The following is a 22,072-nucleotide window of genomic DNA, read 5'->3' as shown; positions in this document are numbered from 1 at the left end:
AACAGTTCTCTGGCCACTGGCACTGTTCCTACCTGCTTCCAGCCCCTCCTGAAAAAGCCTAACCTCGACCCCACCTTGCCAAGCAACTACAGACCCATTTCAAAACTGCCTTTCCTTTCAAATGCCTTTGAAAAAGTAATTTTAAGTCAATTTATGCCCTACCTTCACCAAAATACTATCTTGGAAACTTTCCAATCGGGTTTCAGGGCCCACCACAGCACAGAGTCTGCCTTGTTGAAGGTACATAATGACCTATTGCTCACCGCTGACTCCGGCGACTGTGCAATCCTGCTCCTTCTCGACCTCAGCGCAGCATTTGATACTGTCGACCACACCATCCTAATTGACCGTCTCCAATATGGGGTTGGTATTGATGGCACTGCCCTGAGCTGGTTCATCTCCTATCTCAAAGGTAGGAGTTTCTCTATTAACATAGGCAACTCTTTCTCCTCCCCAGCTAGCCTCTGCTGTGGGGTTCCACAAGGTTCCATCCTTGGCCCCATTCTCTTCTCCCGGTATATGCTCCCCTTAGGCCAAGTAATTCAAAGGCACGGCATTTCCTTCCATTGCTACGCAGACGATACACAACTCGATATCTCCCCCTGAAGCCCAAAAACCAATCAAATCGACTTAACCTTATCCGCTGCCTCGAGGATATAAAGTGTTGGATGGCCCAGAACTTCCTCCAACTAAACGAGAGTAAGTCTGAGATCATCCTTTTCGGCCCCTCGGACTCAATCAAAATGATAGATTAGATTAGATTAGATATGCCTTTATTGTCATTCAGACCGAAGTCTGAACGAAATTTAAGCAGTCATACATACAATACAATACAATAAAAAACAACAATAAACACATATTAACATCCACCACAGTGAGTCCACCCAACATCTCCTCACTGTGATGGAGGCAAAAGTCTTAGGTCTCCAGTCTCTTCCCTCAACTTCTCCCTCTGCGCTGAGGCGATACCTCCCGGGCGATGTTACAACTGTCCCGCGGCTCAAACACCGCGGCCCGGGGTGGTCGAAGCTGCCACCCACCAGTCCTGCTGACGCAGCCGCTGGCCCGCGGCCGAACCCCGGACTCAGAACACCGTACCAGCCACCGGAGCACCTTTCCAGCCCCGAGCCGGATCGCCCTCACGTGAGTGCCGTTACCGTCTCAGCCTCGCGCCAGGCCGCCCCGACTGGGCGCCGCTCCTCCCTCGGGCTGGGCCGCCCCGACCGGGCGCCGCTCCTCCCTTGGGCTGGGCCGCCCCGACTGGGCACCGCTCCTCCCTCGGGCTGGGCCACCCCGACTGGGCGCCGCTCCTACCTCGGGCTGGGCTGCCCCGACCGGGCACCGCTCCTCCCTCGGGCTGGGCCGCCCCGACTGGGCACCGCTTCTCCCTCGGGCTGGGCCGCCCCGACTGGGCGCCGCTCCTCCCTCGGGCTGGGAACGCCGTACCTCCCCGAGCTCGGCCACTCCGACGGGAGCACCGTTCCTTCCTCGGGCCGGCCGTCCTCACGGGAGCGTCACAGCCCCTCACGGAAGCCCTGTTCCAGCCCCGAGCCGGGCCGTCCTCACGGGAGCGAGCTCAGTGCGAGTCCTGGCGGGCTCTGCCTCCTGAGCCTCGAGGTCGCCAGCTCCGCCATTAGGCCTCAGCGCAGACGGAGGCAGAGAAGGGGAATACGACAAAAAAGTCGCATTCCCCCGCAGGGAGAGACAGCAAGCCCCGTTTCAACCCCCCCCCCCCCCCCCAAAACAGAAACTAAAAACCAAAACTAGACTAACCAAAACGAAAATAATAAACCCAAAAAACACAAAACAAACAGGACTGCCGGAGAGCCGCTGCAGCCAGAGCCGCGCCGCCACTAGGAAGCCTTGGAAGCCTTACCCCATTACTCAAACCTCACGTCAAAAACCTTGGCGTGATATTTGACTCGGCATTGAAATTTGACAGGTAAAAGCTAGCTTCTTTCAGCTTCGGACGATAGCTAAAATAAAACAATTCCTCCAGTTTGATGACCTCGAAAAGACCATCCACACATTTATCTCCTCCCGCCTAGATTACTGAAACTCCCTCTACAGGAAGCGAGCGGGCAAGATCATCTCTGACCCCTCTCACCCTGGCCACAAACTCTTTGAATCACTTCCTTCTGGAAGGTGACTCCGGATTGTCAAAGCTGCCACAGCCAGACATAAAAACAGTTTTTATCCACGAGTAGTTGCTCTACTCAACAGCCAAAAATCTGTAGCCTCCCATTGATCTGGTATTTTGTTGGTTCACATGCTTGATCAATGGTATTTTATCATTAATGTTTTATTATTATTAATGTTTAGTGTTTTCTGAGTCATTCGTAACTGTCACTGTATGTCATGTTACTTGTGGGCGGAGCACCAAGGCAAATTCTTTGTATGTGAATACTTGGCCAATTTACTTACTTACTGGCATCAGCCAATCTTCCCTGTCCCGCCTGCAACTGGTCCAAAACGCCGCAGCGAGACTCCTGACTGGCACCCGAAAAAGGGACCACATCACCCCGATCCTGGCCTCTCTCCACTGGCTCTCTGTGCAATTCCGAATACATTTCAAGATCCTCCTTTATGTCTACAAAGCCCTTAATGGGCTTGCCCCCACCTACATCAAAAGTCTGCTTACCCACCACACCACCTCCAGGTCCCTCAGATCGGCCGACTTGGGGTTACTGAACATCCCGCGGTCTAGGCATAAGCTCAGGGGCGACTGCGCCTTTGCGGTTGCAGCTCCTAGACTGTGGAACAGCACCCCCTCTTCCCATCAGAACAGCCCCCTCCTTCGACTCCTTTAAGTCGAGACGTAAAACTCATCTCTACTCCCAAGCCTTTCTTGATGTCCTCTGAGCGAGGGCTATATGTATGTAGTGATCAGGGCTCGAAATTAACGGTTGCCCGGGTGCCAATGGCAACTTACAGTCCCGCCGGGCAACCTAAAAGCCCGGCTTGGCAAGCAACCGGGACACCCGCCCGCCATCCGTGTCCGGGTCTCGGCTCGGCGCTAGCTCCCGGGTCTCTGCTCGGCACTAGCTCTCGGGTCTCCGCTTGGCGCTAGCTCTCGGGTCTCCGCTCGGCGCTAGCTCTCGGCTCGGGTCACGGGTCTCCGCTTGGCGCTAGCTCTCGGGTCTCCGCTCGGCGCTCGGCTCTAGGTCTCGGGTCTCCGCTCAGCGCTAGCTCGCCGCTTGGCGCTAGCTCTCGGGTCTCCGCTCGCCGCTAGCTCTCCGCTCGGCACGGCTGGCCGGCGAGCACATCATCAGCCGTGGTTGTGCACATGTGCGGCCCTGCACATGTGCACTGCCACGGCAACTGGTCGGCGTCGGCCACTTTCTCCCTCCCTTTGCATTGTGGGAGCTCTGGTCGCCATTGCTGTCCGGTCGCTGTCTCACCGCGACCGCTGAAAAACATCGCAGAATCACTCCCTGGAGCTGCAGTAACTCCCTGGAGTAACTCTTGCTTCTTGGTTTCCTGGTCCTTCAAAAATATTCGAAATGGAATTTAAATTGGTGGACCCACCACCACCAAACTCCAAACTCTGAAAAATAACAGCTTATTGCATTTTATCTGTTTATTTATTGTGTATATATATGGTCTATAGTATATAGACACACTGAACCTTTATCTCCTGTTCTGTATTATGTTTACATATTCTGTTGTGCTGCAGCAAGCAAGAATTCCATAGCCCTGTCTGGGACACATGACAATAAAACTCTCTTGACTCTTGATTTGGACTTAAGCAAAAAAGGGTTCTTGGGGGAAAAAAAGCTACCTTAAATTTAGTTGCGTCTGGTTGGTACCTATGGTAGGGTGAAGACTTCCATGCTTCAATTGTGCGGGGGAACTCCATGGAGCAGCCAGCATCTCTGGATAGAAAAAATTGGGTGTCGTTTCGGGTAGAAACCCTTCTTTACATTTCCTCTGGTGTTAGTGTTTTTAGTTTAATTTAAAGATACAGCGTGGAAACAGGCCCTTCGGCCCACCGAGTCCACGCCGATCACCCGTACTCTAGTTCTATCCCACACATCAGCGACGTAAGTCAAGAGTGCTGTATTCTCTCACGTCCCAGTACGCAGCACAACAGAATATGTAAACATAGTACTCTGTAAACAATGTTATAAACGAGAAAACAAACTCCATACAGACCGCACCCATATTCTGGATCAATTTCAGGTCTCTGGCAATTTTAAGCAGCAAATTTATGGCCAATGTACTGCTCCATAGTCTTGAACTGAATTAAAACATACAGTAGCTAGGTATGTTGCAAAGCCTACCTGAAGCGTCGTTGAAAATCTGTCGCTGCAAGTGTGCGCGATTTTGGCGCCGTTTAGAGGGGGCGGGTTTAAAACGCGATTTTCTCTAAGCTGTTCCAATCGAAAATGTTCAGCCTAGTTAATTATTAACGAAAAATCGCTGGAAGACCCCGTCGCAAAAGCTATTATTAGGTTTAAAGGCCTTGAATAATAGTTATAGTAGTTTAAAAATCAATCTCTAAACCCGCGACCGCCAGCAACCGCAGGGTCTCATAAAGCAAATAGCAGAAGTTAGGCTGTATATTTTTACATTAAAAAGGGCTTCTAAAGATCCCTTTATACAAAGTTTAATATTGCGAGTAGCTCAATTTGGGCCCATTATATCCCGCAGTATTTTTCTGGGCATTTGGGGCACAAATCTACCGCAATGTGAACGTTCTAAACCAGCGCGTTCCACAGGGACCCACTGGAAAGCTGATTTAAATGGGCATTTATTTACAACAATTAAACACTAAATTCCTTCCATTTGGCCTATAAATTAATGTAAATGAGATTTAAAAATCATGTTTTATTGTGAATTATTTGTGAATATTATTTGGACATTTAGGCTATTTAAAAATGTTAATCATTTATTAAGAAATGGATAGATGTTTAGATCTAGTAATTGAAGTCTGAAATTAGCTACAATTAGGTAACTAACTAACTAATTATATGCTTTAATTTCAGGTCATCCAAGTAAGATTATTTTATATTTGTTTCAGAATGCTTCAATCTATGATAACTGAAAATTTCATTCAGTTCTCTTAATTTTTAAGAAAGTTATGGGCTTTTGACTGTTCACGATCACAGCTTTTTTGTTATGTCCATAGAAAATCAATAGGGAACAAGATGCTCATTTCCCAGTATGAAAATGGCCATAACTTTTTAAATACTTGAGATATGAAAGCGAAATAGGTGTCAAATTAAACTTATTTTTATGCTTTATCTGATGGGATAAATTACAGACTTGATTTTTAAAATCTCAAAATTTTGTAACATTGCTACAGTAGCTGTAAAGGGGGACATGGCGTCACTTAGATATTTAAGACTGAAAATGGATAGTTTCTTTTTTTTTTAGTAACCAAAGTTATCAACGTATAATTTTTTGTGCTGGAAAATAAAATATAGTGGCACAGCTGGTGGACTTGCTGCCTCACACGCCAGAGATCCGTGTTCGATCCTGTTCTCGGGCACTGTCTGTGTTGAATTTGCACATTCTCCCTGCAAGCATGTGGGTTTCCTCCCACATCCCAAAGACGCATTGGCTTTGTAGGTTAACTTGTCTCTGTAAAATTGCCCCTGATGTGCAGGGAGTGGGTGAGGAAAGTGGGATAACAGAACTTGTGTGAATGGGTAGACGAAAATGTTGGAGAAACTCAGCAGGTGAGGCAGCATCTATGGAGCGAAGGAAATAGGCGACGTTTCGGGTCTAGATACTTCTTCAGACTGATGTTGGGAGGGGTGAGGGGCGGGAAAAAGAAAGGAAGAGGCGGAGATCTGGGAATGGGAGGGGAAGGAGGGAGAAAGCAAGAACTACCTGAAATTGGTGAAGCCAATGTTCGTACCGCTGGGGTGTAAACTACCCAAGCAAAATATGAGGTGCTGTTCCTCCAATTTGCGGTGGGCCTCACTCTGGCCATGGAGGAGGCCCAGGACAGAAAGGTCGGATTCGGAATGGGAGGGGCAGTTGAAGTGCTGAGCCACCAGGAGATCAGGTTGGTTATTGCGAACTGAGTGGAGGTGTTGTGCGAAGCGATCGCCAAGCCTGCGCTTGGTCTCACCAAGGTTGATCATACGCTGAATAACCATAGTTTTGTTTGAAGTGGAAAGAGATGATAGAAATTGCATTCATTGCAACGTAAAAAGAGATGAGATACTGTATTGTAATTTTGCTACATGTCATTGTGGTATATATCATGTCTTGATTGGTGAATATGTTTAGCCTGTGACTTTATTTGAAGCAGAAATAATATGTGAATGCTTCATTGAGCATAATTCAGACTGGTAACTACGCACTTCGTCCGAGCACATTATCGCACGCGTCATGCAAGCCATCTTAAATGACCACCTAAACTGTGATTTGGCAACCTAAACAGCTGCCGAGGTTGCCCGGCTGGCAACAGGGAAAAAAAGTTAAGCGAGAGCCCTGGTGATGTATGTATTTAATCTATGAACCACTGTTGTATAACGTTAGTACCTCCACCAATGTAAAGCACTTTGGCCAACGAGAGTTTTTTTTAAAATGTGCTATATAAATAAAAGTGATTTGACTTGACAATATATAATAGTACATCGTCTGCATACAACGATATCTTATTATTAGTATATTTAGTATTATAGCCATGAATGCACGGATGTACTCATACTTTCAGCAAAGGGTTCTATCGCAAGGGCAAATAACATTGGTGATAATGCACACCCTTGTCTATTGCCCCTGGATAATTGAAATTTAGGTGAGAGTGTTTGACTAGTCAGTATTCTGGCAGTCGAATTGTTATTTAGCTACTTTATCCATGAAATAAAGTTTTCTCCTAGTTGGAATTTTTGCAATACTGCGAAGAGATATTCCCATTCTACTTGGTCAAAAGCCTTTTCTGCATCTAGGGAAATTGATAAGTCTTCGTTTATCGTTCTGTGTGAGTACATTATATTAAACAAGCGTCTCAAGTTATTAAACAAATGTCTCTTGGGTCTAAACCCAGTTTGATCAAAGTGTATTAATTTACTAACGTACTTAGTCTTCTTGCCGGGGTTTTAGCTAATATTTTCTGGTCTGTATTTAAAAGAGCAATTGCTCTATATGATCCTGGCTCATCAAAATCTTTATCATTTTTGGGTATCAGTGTAATAGTTGATTCGGCTAAAGTTTGTGGCAACGTCTGTTCTTTAAATGCGTGTATATAAAGAGCTTGTAAACGAGGAGAGATTAATTCATGAAATTGTTTATTAAATTCGTTACTGAACCCATCTGGGCCTGGCGTTTTACCACTATTCAATGATTTAATAGTCTCTTCAATATCTTTTACTGTAATCTGCGCTCCTAGTTCTTCACGTTCCGCCGCGTTGAGTGACGGAAGATTGCAATTGTCCAGGAAGTTTTTAATCTTTATAGTTTCTACTGAAGTTTTAGATGTGTATAAATTTTGATAGAATTGTAAAAGTCTTTAATTGATATCTTTAGGGAGTGTAAGCAGCTCACCTTTTTCTGATCTAATTTTTTGGATGGTATGATCATTTTCCATTTTTCTCAACTGACGTGCCAGAAGTTTGTGCAGTTTGTCACCGAATTCAAAGTTTTTTTTGCTTAGTATATTGAAATAACTTAATAACTTACTGGTTAGGTCGCCAATAAATTGATCGCCCCTGGTTATCTTTAAGAGAATGATGATAGGCTGCCTGATTGAAGTGTCACAATCTTTCTAATGAAGTCACTTGCATAATTGTTCAAACATGGTTTACATCAAAGCACCCACCCACCCTCTCAGCAGTGAGGTCATAAGATCATGTGATATGGTGAATTAGGCCATTCAGACCATCAATTCTACTCCACCATTCAATCATGTCTGATCTATCTCTCCCTCCTAATCCCATTCACCAGCCTTCTCCCCATAACCTCTGACACCTGCACAAATAAAAAATCTATCTATTTCTGCCTTAAAAATATCCACTGACTGGGCCTCCACAGCCTTCTGTGGCAAAGAATTCCACAGCTTTACCACCATCTGACTAAAGAAATTTCCCCTCGTCTTCTTCCTAAAAGAACGTCCTTTAATTCTGAGGCTATGATCTCTAGTTCTAGACCCTCCCACTAGTGGAAATATCCTATCTACATCCACTCTATCCAAACTTTTCACTATTCTGTATTTTTAATTAGGTCCCCCCTCGTTCTTCTAAACTCCAGCGAGCACAGGCCCAGTACCGACAAACGCCCATCATAGGTTAACCTACTCATTCATGGGATCATTCTTGTAGACCTCTTCTGGACCCTTTCCAGGGCCAGCACATCCTTCCTCAGATATGGTGCCCAATATTGTTCACAATTTTCCAAATGCGGCCTGACCAGCGCCTTATAGAGCCTCAGCATCACATCCCTGTTTTTGTATACAAGCTCTCTTGAAATAAATGCTAGCATTGAGTTTGCTTTCTTTACTACCGATTCGACTTGCAGATTAACTTTTTGGGAATCCTGCACCAACACTCCCAAGTCCCTTTGCACCTCCGATTTCTGGATTCTCTCCCCATTTAGAAAATGGCCTTTATTCCTCCTACCAAAATGCATGACTCCACACTTTGCTACACTATTTTCCATCTGCAACTTCTCTGCCCACTCTCCCAACCTATCCAAGTCCTTCTGCAGAATCCCTGTTTCCTCTACACTACCTGCCCTTCCACCTATTTTCGTATAATCTGCAAACTTGTCCAAAAAGCCTTCAATCCCCTCGTCCAAATCATTAATATACAACGTGAAGAGCAGCGGCCCCAGCCCCGACCCCTGCGGAACTCCGTTAGTCACTGACAGCCAACCAGAAAAAACTCCCTTCATTGCCACTATTTGCCTTCTGCCAACCAGCCAACGTGCTATACATGCAAGTATCTGCCCTTTGATACCGTGGGCTCTCATCTTCCTTAGCAGCCTCACGTGTGGCACCTTATCAAAGGTTTTCTGAAACTCTAAGCAACATCTGACTCTCCTTTGTCTCTCCTACTATTTACTTCTTCAAAAAATTCCAGCAAATTTGTCTACCAAGACCTCCCCTTCACAAAGCCACGCTGTCTTCGGCTTATCTTATCGTGAACTTCTAAGTACTCCGTAGCCTCATCGTTTATAATGGACTAAAATCTTACCAACCACCAAAGTCAGACCAACCAGCCTATAGTTCTCACTATTCTGCTTTGCTCCCTTCTTGTGCAGCAGGGTAATGTTGACAATTTTCCAATTATCTGGGACGTCTCCTGTCTCTAGTGATTCTTGAAACATCACAGTCAATGCCTCCACAATCTATGCCACCTCTTTCAGAACCCACATGACGCATCCAGCTTCCCAAGCACCTCTCTAGTAATAGCCACTCCACTAACTTCCACCCCCTGACTCTCTTGAATTTCAGGCACGTTGCTGGTGTATTCCGCTGTAGACTAATGCAAAAAAGTTACTCAACCCCTCTGCCATTTATTTATTCCTAATTATCGTTTCTCCTGCGTCATTCTCCAGCAGCCCAACTTCCACTCTTGCTTCTTTCTTACTCTTTATATAACTAATGAAATTCATGCTATCCTCTTTTATATTATTGGCTAGCTTATCTTCGCATTTCATCTTACCCCTTGACTTGCCTTGTCAGCCACAGTCGCCTCTTTCTCCCCCTAGAATCTTTCTTCCTCTTTAATGAAAAGATCCTGAATCTTCCGGATTAATCCCAGAAATTCCTGCCATTGCTGTTCCACCGTCACCCCTGCTAAGGTCACTTTCTAGTCAACTTTGGCCAGCTCCTCCCTCATGAGTCTGTAGTCCCCTTTGCTCAGCTGCAATACCGGCACATCCTATTTGACCTTTTCCCTCTCAAATTGCAGATTAAAACATATCATGTTGTGGTCGCTACCTCCTAATGGTTCCTTTACCTTGAGTTCACTTATCAAATCCGGTTCATTACATAACAATAAATCCAGAATTGCCTTTTCTTGGTTGGCTCCACTACAAGCTGCTCTAAGAATCCATCTCGGAGGCACTCTATAAATTCCTTTTCTTGGGGTCCGGTACCAACCTGATTTTCCCAGTCTATCTGCATTTTAAAATCTCCCATGACCATCGTAGCATTGCCTTTGTTACATGCCAATTTTATCTGCTGATGTAACATACCCTATATCCTGGCTACTGTTTGGGGGGTCTGTAAGTAACTTCCATTTGAGTCTTTTTACCTTAATTTCTCAGCTCTATCCACAATGACTACATCTGATCCTATGTCACCCCTCGCTAAGGAATGAATTTTGTTCCTAACCAACAGAACTACCCCATCCCCTCTGCCCACCTTTCTGTCTTTCTGATAGGACGTATAACCTTGAATATTTAGCTCCCAGCTCCGATCCTCTTGCAGCCACGTCTCTGTAATGCCCACAACATCATACCTGCCAATTTCCTACTGTGCTACAAGATCATCCACTTTGTTCTTTATCCTACGTGCATTCAAATATAATACCTTCAATTCGGTGTTGATCACCCCTCCTCTCACAGCCATCCCGATTTTACCCAACCTTACTCTCTTCCTCCCATTTTAAGCTTTCTGTCATGTTATTTCTGGAGACTTCCATGACCTTTCCTGCACATTTTTCTGTTAACTCCATGCATACGCTTCCACGTTGTTGACTCCACCCCCGCCCCCCCCCCCCCCCCATTATTTAGTTTAAATCAGGATATTGCATCTGTTCCACAGGTGAGGCAGCAACTACTCAGGAATTTTATGAATTACTCTATTCAGATTACTCAGAATCTTCGTGGGTGTCTGATTCTTTGCCTACCATATCAGGCAGGTACTTGATTAGTTTGTCAAAAGGTTCTTCCAATCTAGATACCAATCTGGGAATATTTCAGTGAAGGTTCATCAGATTGATTCTCAGATAGCTGGGCTACCCTTTGATTAAGCAGACTGGGTCTATACTCTAGACGAATGAGAAGATCTCATGGAGACATAAAAAAGTTGTAAGACTTGACAGGTAACATGCATGCGATATCCCAGACCAAGGCCCACAGTCTCAAGGAATTGGCCAATAATGACAGCTGGAAAAATCTTTTCACTTAGAGTGTTGTGAATTTTTGAAATTCAAAGAATTCATTCATTGTATATATATTCAAAGGACTGTAGGACTGACTTTACTGAAAGACAGAGTAGGAAAGCAGGGCCCAATGGCATTTTTTATGTTAAATGTAAAAAATAAATAAATTAGCAGTTCAGGTGGATTTAACTTTAAAAAAAATTATTGATCCTTAACATAATAATACTATTTTTATTACAGTTCGCTCATTCCTATTCTGCATCAGAAATCAAAAAGGGGCACCCCTCGCCAAGCTAAGCAAGCAGTTCATTGCATTCATGCCATCTTCACAAACAAAGAAGTACAATTGGCACAGATCTTTGAGGTATCTGAACATTATTTATTGCAATATTCATTAATTGTGGTTAGAGTTCAGAGTGTTTATGGATATGTAAAATCACATTAAATTATATAGCTTGAAGTTTCTACTGGGAGTTTATAAGATCCTGATAATAGTTCCCCAGTTTAAATATGATTTTTGAATTGTTCACGTGCATGTTTCTGTTATTTCGTCACAATCTCATATGAACAGTAATAAGAGATGTTTTGAAAGATCAAAGGTGGGATTCAGACTTATGGTCTTTCTCATAAAATATGGAATTATTTTGTCTGTAAAAAATAAAAAAATGTTTTATAATCTGAATTTACTTATTGAAAATGTCCATAGCATAGTAAGTAGAAAGATGGTTGTTTGAGATCTGGATTACTAAAACTTCTGCTATTACACAGCATTTAATGCTGGAAGCTTGTACAGGCAACACCCGCATTACAGCCATTTGGATAACTGAAATATACCCTTTAGATAATTCACAAATCGCTACCCAAACATTTGAAATCAGCCATAACATTCAGGGTCTCAGAATTTCTGTGAAAGGAAAAGTAAATAAATACACACTATTTATTCATTTTCAACTCTCGTCTCTTGAAGCACTTGCTGATGGCATGGCTTTGCGTTGCGTGATACATGCCAGTTTATGCACCCCACCCGAACATTGCATGGAGGTTACCTGTTTAGCACTTTCAATGCACTGTAGCTGTATTCCATTACCAAAGTTTAACATTTTGTACTTTCTCTGTGTGTGTGCACTTTTTCTCCAGCCACTAAGCAAAAGCCTAAATGCTGACACCCCAGAACAACTCGTAACTCCGCTCGTCTCATTGGGACATATTGCTATGTTGGCACCCGATCAGTTTGCCTCTCCAATGAAGTCAGTAGTCGCAAATTTTATCGTCAAAGATTTACTTATGAATGACAGGGTATGTCAAGATTTTCCTCTACCTCTTCCAAAACAAATTTTATTACAGTATTTTTCGTGCTAAAATTTCAATTAATTTTGTCTTATATGTTGATGGATTTCTTTATTGTATTCTTCTCAATGTTTTGCTCCTTGCATTATGAAATTTGTTAGCTCTAGTTTGTCACCTTGCATTACACACATTTCATACAATATTTAGGTCAGTAAGCTTTCACCGTTTCCACTGAAATTGGCTTTTCAAAACTGTTTATTTTGAGTAATTAACCTATTGGGTATAATCTTAAATTGATTTAAACTTTTTGCCAGCGTGCTACATTATTTCAGCCTGAATTGTGGCAGAAACTGACTTTATGGGTATATGAAACTGATGCCATGCTATCAACAAATCAGCCACAAATGGGTAGAGCAGTCTAACATATTAACCCACATAATGGGACTCTCTCTACCAAAAGACACCAGGACCTGTTTGATGAAAATGACCAGGTGCAACTTAAACATGGTATTTTTGAACTGCAAGCTTCACTGTGCCTCCTCCATGGCAAATAAATAGCTGCACAGACAATTTTGAACAATTATGTCTTTGTAAATCTATGCCTTAAAGTACACATGAACCCCTCAGAAAAGTATAGGAGGTCAGCAACTTGCTTATAACCATCACACAAATGGAATCTTCAGCACTGAAAGGGTATCAACAATACTGATGCACAAGAATAGGGTGACATCCCTAATAACTACCAACCAGCACTAATGTCTGTGGTGATGAAGTGCTTTGAGAGGTTGGTTATGGCAATTATGTCCCTTGCTCGACTCTCTCTATGCCTATTACTGTATAGCCCGACATAGTTCCAACTCTATCTTTAAATTTGCCACTATTGGACGAATTATGGATGATGGGGATTGAGTATGTGCGAGGGAGATCAATTGTCCGATTGAATTATGTCAAAACACCAATCTTGCACTCAACGTCAGTAAGACCCTAGAGCTGATTGTTGAGTTAAGAAGAGGAAGGTCGAGGATCCACGAACCTGTCTTCTTCAAGGGGTCGGTGGTGGAGAGAGTCAACAACTTCAAATTCCCAGCCATGAATATCTCTGAAGATCTGTCATGGTCCCAGCACATTAATGCAATCATAAAGAAAGCCCATCAACGCCTCACTTCCTTTAAAGATTGAGGAGATTTGGTAGTTCGACGAATACTCTTGAACTCTACTTGTGCATGGTAGAGAGCATATTGACTGATTGCGTCATGGCCTGGTTCCACAACTCGAACACTCAGGAATTAAGGAGATCAAACGAAGTGGACACTGCCCGGTCCATCACCGATACTGACCTCCCCACCATCGAAGGGATCTATAAAAGATGATGCGTCAAAAAGGCAGCCAGCATCATCAAGGACCCTCAAAACCCTGGCTACGCTCTCATTTCATTCCTGACATCAGGAAGATGTTATAGGAGTCTGAAAACTGTGACCGCTAGGGTCAGGAACGGCTTCCCAACAATTATCAGGTTCTTGAACACTACAAACACCAACTAAACTGCGAACTGTCTTGATTGCACCTGGGATTTCGGGCTTTTGTTTTGCACGAATATTGTTTTTCTTTATTTATTGAACTTTATTTTGTTTATTGTGTTACCTATGGGTACTGTGTTTAAAGACCTGTTATGCTGCTGCAAGTTAGAATTATTTTTTTTTTTGTGGTACATATGACATTTAAAGACTATTGACTTCTGGGCCAAACGCCCAAGGATCAATGCTGCTGTGATCGGAGATAAGCTTACCAAGCACATGAGACTGCCAGGAAGGAACACCTCGGAAAACTAACATGACTTAGTCTTTGACTTGAGCACCGTTGACTCTGTTCTATAGCAAGATATCCAGTCCAGCCATCCTTTCAGCTCAGTCGATGATAAGTCAAAAATGGCAACTGAAAAACTGCCTCGGGAAAGTAGAAAGTGATCCTGTGAGAAACATGCAAATCTTAAATTTAATAACTCGTCTCCCATATCTAGGACATCAGGAGTCAAAAGTGTTTAAATCTCATGTACGAATAACGAAACAATTAAATTATTATTTGCAACAGTGTAACAGGTCTGTACACGCAATACACAGATAACATAAACATAAACAATTCAATAAATACCCATAATATTAGGGCAGAACAAAACATAGTCTTTTTTGCAACCAGACAATCCATTGAGTTCATAGTTGAGGCTAGTGTTGTACAATGTTCAAGAGCCTGGTGGTTGTTGGAAAGAAGATATCCCTAAACCTGGTGGTCATAATTGTCAGATTCCAATACCCCCTTCCTGATGATAGAAACAAAATGTGACCATGCTGTGCATCTTTGATAATATTGGCTGCTTTTTTGAGGCAGCGCCTCCTATAGACCTCTCCGATGGTGGAGAGGCCAGCACTTGTGATTCACTGGGCAGTGTCTACCATTCTTTGCAATCTCTGTTCCTTGGCGTTTAAATTGTCAAACCAGGACATGCTGTAGCCACACGTTCTCTATCGTGCACCTTTAGGCGTTCATTTGTATATTTGTTGACATGCTGAAACTCCTCAACATTCTAAGGAAGTAGAGACTTAATGGGCTTTCATTGAGATTGCATCAATGTGCTGGGCCCTGGATAGATCGTCAGAGATGTGCATGTTGTTCCAGGGATCTCGGATCTTGGAGGTCACTACTTGTGAGGACATCCAAGAGTCCAAAGTGTTTAATTGCCATATGTACCAACAGCAGAACAATGAAATTCTTACTAATTCAGCTTAACAGTCCCGTAAATGCAATGCACGCAGATAATATATAATCAAAAATTAAATACATTAATAATTAATAATGTAATACTAGGTAATAATAATAATGATGGATGGGATTTATATAGCGCCTTTCTAATACTCAAGGCGCTTTACATCGCATTATTCATTCACTCCTCAGTCACACTCGGTGATGGTAAGCTACTTCTGTAGCCACAGCTGCTCTGGGGCAGACTGACGGAAGCGTGGCTGCCATTCTGCGCCTACGGCCCCTCCGACCACCACCAATCACTCACACACATTCACACACAGGCAAAGGTGGGTGAAGTGTCTTGCCCAAGGACACAACGACAGTATGCACTCCAAGCGGGATTCGAACCGGCCACCTTCCGGTCGCCAGCCGAACACTTAGCCCATTGTGCCATCTGTCGTCCCGATAGTCACAATAGTGCAGGAACTGACGTCTGTAGAGCAATCAAAGACACAGTCCATGGAAGATCATAGTTGCTGAGCTTAATGTTGTGTAATGTTCAAGAGGCTGTGAATAAGTTATTATTAAACCTATAGGTCATTGTTTTCAGGCTCCTGCACCTTTCCAATGGCAGGTGTAAAATGAGGGTGTGACCAAGGTGGTGTGGCCCTTTAATGATATTGGCTGCTTTTTTGAGGGAGCACCTCCGATCCCTTTGGTGGTGGGGAGATGGACCTGACAGTTTCTACCACTCCCTGTAATCTCATTCGTTGCTGGCCATTTGAGTTGCTGAATCAGGCTGTAATGCAACCAGTCAGTATGTTCCTTATGGGGAAACCTGTAGTCATTCAAGAGCGTATTTGTCGATGTACTGAATCTCCTCAATGTTTTGACGAAGTAGAGGCATTGATGAGCTTTCTTTGTGATCACATCAATGTAATGGGTAGCAAAGCTGTCTACCATATGGAAAGTAATTGTAAGCTCCTAATCGACATCTTCCGTCGTGTGGTCAAAATCCTGATGCGTGAATCATAGTATAGATTCAAAACTCCCGAGGTATAATGGGCATGATCTCACCATTAATCCACTCTGAATTCCAGAGAGCAGCATCATCCACTCTACGTGGCTTTTTTTAATTTCTCAAACTCACTCCATCAATTTAAGACAACTTTGAGACATTTGTTTCAAATGTATCTGACTGAAGAATCTTGCATCTGGTTTATAACGGTATGCAAACTGACCATTATATACTGGCATCAAGCAAGGTTGCATCATTGCCCCAAAGCTTTTTCCAATCTTTCTCACTAGATACTGCACCTTATCTTCAACAAGGTTCCTACTGGAGCAGAGCTAATCTACAGGATGAACAAAGATCAAGGTCTCAACTCCAGGAAAAGCTAATGCTCTGCCAGACAGCAAAATTGTTCCTGCTCTGGGCTCCTCTGTCTGAATGTTTAAGAAGGAACTGCAGATGTCTGAAGAAGGGTTTCGGCCCGAAACGTTGCCTATTTCCTTCGCTCCCGCTGAGTTTCTCCAGCACTTTTGTCTACCTCCTCTGTCTGAATCATGGGTCAAAGTCACCCCCAATCAGCGATGAGATGTCTCCAATGCCATTTTTGCAACATGTTCTAAATCCACTTGAAGAATAAATTAATTCATTGCCGACACCCCCAGCACTAAGGTTGGTTCCAGTGAGCAGGCTTGCTTACTGACACCAGATTCCTGAAGTAGATGCTGTATTCCAACCTCTGTCATTCATTGCAAGACATGACTAGAGGGATAGATGAAACAATTCAAGAATTCATAATTTTATTTGCAAAAGTGCAAAGAAAATGGAGGAGGAGCAATTTTTATAACTTGTTTATTTGAGTCCTTTCATCAACAGCACATGGGCATAGTGTAAATACTAGGAAACAAAAATATGCACTTGGGCATTGAGGCATACTATTGGGCCACATCCCACCCTGAATTACCCAAAAGAGAAGAAAAGTTCTTTGAATTGGCTCATACTATTTAATCATTTCGAGGAAGCTTTAAAATAATATAATATATAATATAATAATAATACAAAAATGTACTGTTATTCATTTATACTCTGCGTAAAGTAAATGTCAATATCTCTTTCTAGTTCCCTGGAGGGAAAAATGGTAAATTGTGGAGTCCAAATGATGAAGTCTCTCCAGAAGTACTAGCAAAGGTCCGTCTAACTTTTTCTGTTTCTATTTCAAATTTCCAGTGCTCACTCAATCCTGCTTCTATATTGATTTGTTTTGACTACATAACGAAAGACCTGAAATATCTTATGGGTCATTGAACCTATTTGAAAAAATAAACATTCAAAGATATTGTGTATTATGATGCAGTAATTTCATATTTTCTAATTAGGTTCAGGCCATAAAACTTTTGGTACGGTGGTTATTAGGAATGAAGAATAATCAATCTAAATCTGCCAATTCTACACTTCGACTGTTATCAGCCATGCTGGTTAGTGAAGGTGACCTAACGGAACAGAAAAAGATAAGGTAACTTTGTTCATACTGATTGTAACTAGTATTTTAAATACATTTGTGAACTTTTCAATAATAGAAAATAGTTGAAATGTATGATCCAATTAACTTACTTAAATAGGATAAATATGGGAAAACTGAATAATCAAATGATTTATCTTTATTCGACTTCATAGCAACTCAAGCTCCATCATGTGCCAAAACATGAAGCCAAGATCAACTCTTAACTGTTTGCACATGATGCATATCCCTCCATTCCGTGCATATCTATATGCCTATCTAAAAATCACTTAAATGCCACAATTGTATCTGTCTCCACGTGTTCGATGACCTCGCCACACTCTGTGTAAAAAAAAAACGTTGCCCCTCCGATCTTAAAGCTATGCCCTCTAGTCCTTGGCATTCCTATCCTTGGGGAAAAGGTTCTGCCTGTCTACTCTATCTATGCCTTTGCTTTTATAGATGTCAAAGTATATGATCCTCGTTTAAATGGTCAATATTAACTTCCACATTTTGATTATGATTTATTGGATCTTCCATTGAGATTTGCTTTAACTAATGATTTTTTTAGGAGCAGGAGTAGGTCATTTGGCCCATCAAGTCTACTCCGCCATTTAATCATGCTGATCTATCTTTTCCTTGTATCACCATTCTCCTACCATCTCCCCATAACCTCTGACACCCGTGCTAATCGAGAATCTATCTATCTCTGCCTTAAAAATATCCATTGACTTGGCCCTCACAGCTTTCTCTGGCAATCAATTTCACAGATTCACCACCCTCTGACTAGAGAAATTCCTTCTCATCTCCTTCCTAAAAGAACATCCTTTTATTCTGAGGCTATGACCTCTAGACCTGAACTGTCCCACTATTGGAAACATCCTCTCCTCATCCACTCTATCTAGGCCTTTCACAATTCAGTAAGTTTCAATGTGGGCCCCCTCATCCTTCTAAACTCCAGGTTAAGGCCCAGTACCTTCAAACACTCATCATATATTAACCCTCTCATTTCTCGGATCATTCGCGTAAACCTCCTCTGGACCCTCTCCAGCGCCAGCACATCCTTCCTCAGATACGGGGCCCCAAAATTGCTCATAATACTCAAAATCCAGTATGAACAGTGCCTAATAAAGCCTCTGCATTAGATCCCTGTTTTTATATTGTAGCCCTCTCAAAATAAATGCTAGCATTGTGTTTGCCTTCCTACCGATTCGACTTGCAAATTAACTGTTAGGGATTTCTGTGCCAGCACTTCCAAGACCCTTTGCTCCTCCGATTCTGAATTCTCTCCCATTTAGAAAATAATTGATGCCTTTATTCCTACTACCAGAATACATGACCCTCACACTTGCTACAATATATTCCATCTGCCACTTCACTGCCCACTCTCCCAATTTGTCCAAATCCTTCTGCAGAGTCCCTGCTTTCTCTGCACTACCTGCCCCTCCATCTATCTTCACATCATAAATTATACCTCTGTAGCTTGGGCAGCAATTCTGGCATCTGGTCTGGTTGAGGCATATGTGGATTTTAAGTCAAGGCTCCAAAGTAATGTAGTTGTTGAAACTGAGTTAAATGTCAGTGGCCACGTTATTGGTGAGCAGATAATGTTGCCGTTGCTTTCTTAATCGTGATTTATTTCTTGTGAGGAGATTGAAAGGTAATAATTAATACAGATAAATTTTCCTTCCGTTTATAAATGGGGTTTACGTGTGCTTTATTTCAATTTGTTAGGTAGACGACAATGCTTGGTTTGAAATTGTTGGGGCAATAATACACCACAAAGTTGTATGATGTTGCTGTCCATGATTGGTCTAGTGAGCCATTCCCATTGCTGTAAGATATAAAGCAAAGTGGTTGAATATTAGCAATTTTGATAGTGAAGACCTTGGAGGATTGACCACTTAGTATTAGGTATACGTGCTTGCAAATACTTTAGGCTTGTCCTGCATGGGTGTAGTATTCCCAGGTTGAAGGTAAGTATTTTTTAACATATTCTAACAAGTTTTTCAAACATATTCACATCACTATGGAGTTACAAATGTGGTTGCATCTGTCATTCGGTCATCGGAGATGTCAGTACAAATGAATACTTTTGGGTTTATTATTGTCACGTATACCAAGGCACAGAGAAAAACTTTACTTTGTATGCTATCCAATCAGATCATACTAAAAATGAATACAATCAAGTCAAACTCTAGTACAATAGGTAAAGCAAATGGGAAGATACAGAATGCAGCATATAGTTCTCAGCATTGTAGTGCATCAGTTCCATACATATGGTCCAATGGGGTAGAGATGAATCAGACAGCACCCTAGCTTATGGAAGAACCGTTCAGAAGTCTGGTAGCAGAGGTGAAGATGGCATTCTTGAGTCTGGTGATGCATGCTTGCAAGCTTCTGTAAATTGTGGCCAATGGGACCAGGGAGAAGAACGATGATCGGGGTGAGACAAGTTTTTGATTGTCGGCTGTTTTTCTGAGGCAGTGTAGGTGAAGTCAATGGTGGGGTATCTGTTCTGTGTGATGAATAGGGCGACCTCTACAAACTATGCAATTTATTGGGCAGATCCGTTCCCAAACCAAGCTGTGATGCAGCCTGATAGTATGCTTTCTGTGGTACATTTGTAGAAGTTGGTACGGGTCATTGGAGACATGTCAAATTTCCTCAGTTTCTTAAGGAAGTAGAGGTGTTGGTGTACCGCCTTGACTGTTGCATCAATGTGGTTGGTCCATGAAATATTATTGGTAATAATAACACCAAGGAACTTGAAGCTCTCAGCCATTTCCAGTTTGGCACCATTGATGCTGATTGGGGCTTCAATCAAAAGGGGAGAGGTGACTGTCCTGCCACCATTTTACTGTGCTCTCAACTGCTTCCTGTTCTCATTTTGTCATGGTTTGTGATCTGGCCCACCATAGTGGTATTACCTGCAAACTTAGCTAGCAAGTTGAAGCAAAGCCTAACATCTTTGCTTTGCTCTCTGTCAGGTCGTTCCAGGAGAACATCTTGGGACAATGCTTTTTCATGTCCAGCTGGTGCTGAGGTCTCACTGCCTAGATATAGAGCATTGTTAAGAATGACACTCTGCATCTTGCCCAGGTAATTGCAGGTGGAAGGGCAAGAAATGTTTCTAGCAATTTTGGGCACATTTGAGAAAGATTTTACATTTACATTTTACATGTTTTACATTTACACTTGGACATCACTGTACTTTAAGCTTGTTTTTTTGTGTGCAATAAATATGTTTGGTGCAAATCATTAAGGACTTGAGGCTTAAGGACTTGATCATCTGATATTTACTTTTTGCAAGATTTGTACTTTAGTGCAGGTGTTTATATATCTGTGTAAAAACATTAGTGAATGAAAGTAGGTGCATGTTTATTATCTTCCATCTTCAAGTTCGCCGACGACACCACCGTTGTTGGACGAATTACAGATGGTGATGAGTCAGAGTATAGAGTGATATCGACCGATTGACCAAATTGTGCCAGCACAACATTCTGGCTCTCAATATCAGTAAAACCAATGAACTGATTGTGGACTTTGGAAGAGGAAGGATGAGGACCCACACTCCTGTTTATATTAAACTTTAAATTCCTGGGCATGCATATTTCCGAAGATCTTTCCTGGACCCAGCACACTGATGCAATTATAAATAAAGCACATCAATGCCTCTACAGGGCGCCATCCTGTACGGGTATGGCTGCCCAGCCTTTTCTCTATTTTTTACTTTTTTTTAATCCGTCATTTTCACCACCTCCAACGTGACCCTACCACTCGCCACATCTTCCAATCTCCCCCCCCCCCCCCCCCCCCCCCGGTCTGCTTTCCACAAAGACCGCTCCCTCCGTAACTCCCTGGTCAATTCTTCCCTCACGCACCACCCCCTCCCTGGGCACTTTCCCTTGCAACCGCAAGAGATGTTACACTTGTCGTTTTACCTCCCCCCTCGACTCCATTCAAGGACCCAAGCAGTCGTTCCAGGTGCGACAGAGGTTCACCTGCATCTCCTCCAACCTCATCTATTGCATCCGTTGCTCTAGATGGCAGCTGATCTACATCTGTGAGACCAAGCGTAGGCTTGGCAATCGTTTTGCCGAACACCTCCGCTCGGTCCGCATTAACCAACCTGATCTCCCTGTGGCTCAGCACTTCAACCCCCTCCCATTCCGAATCCGACCTTTCTGTCCTGGGCTGCCTACATGGCCAGAGTGGGCACCACCGGAAATTGGAGGAGCAGCACCTCGTATTCCGCTTGGGCAGTTTGCACCCTAGCGGCATAAACATTGACTTCTCCAATTTCTGGTAGCCCTTGCTGTCTCCTCCCCCTTCTCAGCTCTCCCTCAGCCCTCAGGCTCCTCCTCTTCCTTTCTCCTTTCTTTTCCCCGCCCCCTCCACCCTACATCAGTCTGAAGAAGGGTTTCGGCCCTAAACGTTGCCTATTTCCTTCGCTCCATAGATGCTGCGTTTCTCCAG

General features: G+C 43.1%; 1 protein-coding gene across 17 annotated transcripts in view; it reads left to right on the top strand.

The window, feature by feature from the left end:
• pds5a (PDS5 cohesin associated factor A) overlaps nucleotides 1–22,072 on the top strand; it is a 200,643-nt gene that overhangs the window by 148,850 nt on the left and 29,721 nt on the right. For all 17 annotated transcript variants that reach the window (XM_033027250.1, XM_033027267.1, XM_033027259.1 and 14 more), the window contains 4 exons: nucleotides 11,304–11,427; nucleotides 12,201–12,359; nucleotides 17,215–17,283; nucleotides 17,472–17,608. In XM_033027250.1, coding sequence (XP_032883141.1) covers nucleotides 11,304–11,427; nucleotides 12,201–12,359; nucleotides 17,215–17,283; nucleotides 17,472–17,608 — 489 coding nt within the window. The remainder of the gene's footprint in view (nucleotides 1–11,303; nucleotides 11,428–12,200; nucleotides 12,360–17,214; nucleotides 17,284–17,471; nucleotides 17,609–22,072) is intronic.

The sequence above is a fragment of the Amblyraja radiata genome, chromosome 1 (genome assembly GCF_010909765.2).
Source record: "Amblyraja radiata isolate CabotCenter1 chromosome 1, sAmbRad1.1.pri, whole genome shotgun sequence".
Lineage (NCBI taxonomy): Eukaryota > Metazoa > Chordata > Chondrichthyes > Rajiformes > Rajidae > Amblyraja > Amblyraja radiata.
Note: the sequence above shows the minus strand (reverse complement) of the source record. Positions and strands in the feature narration are given on the sequence as shown.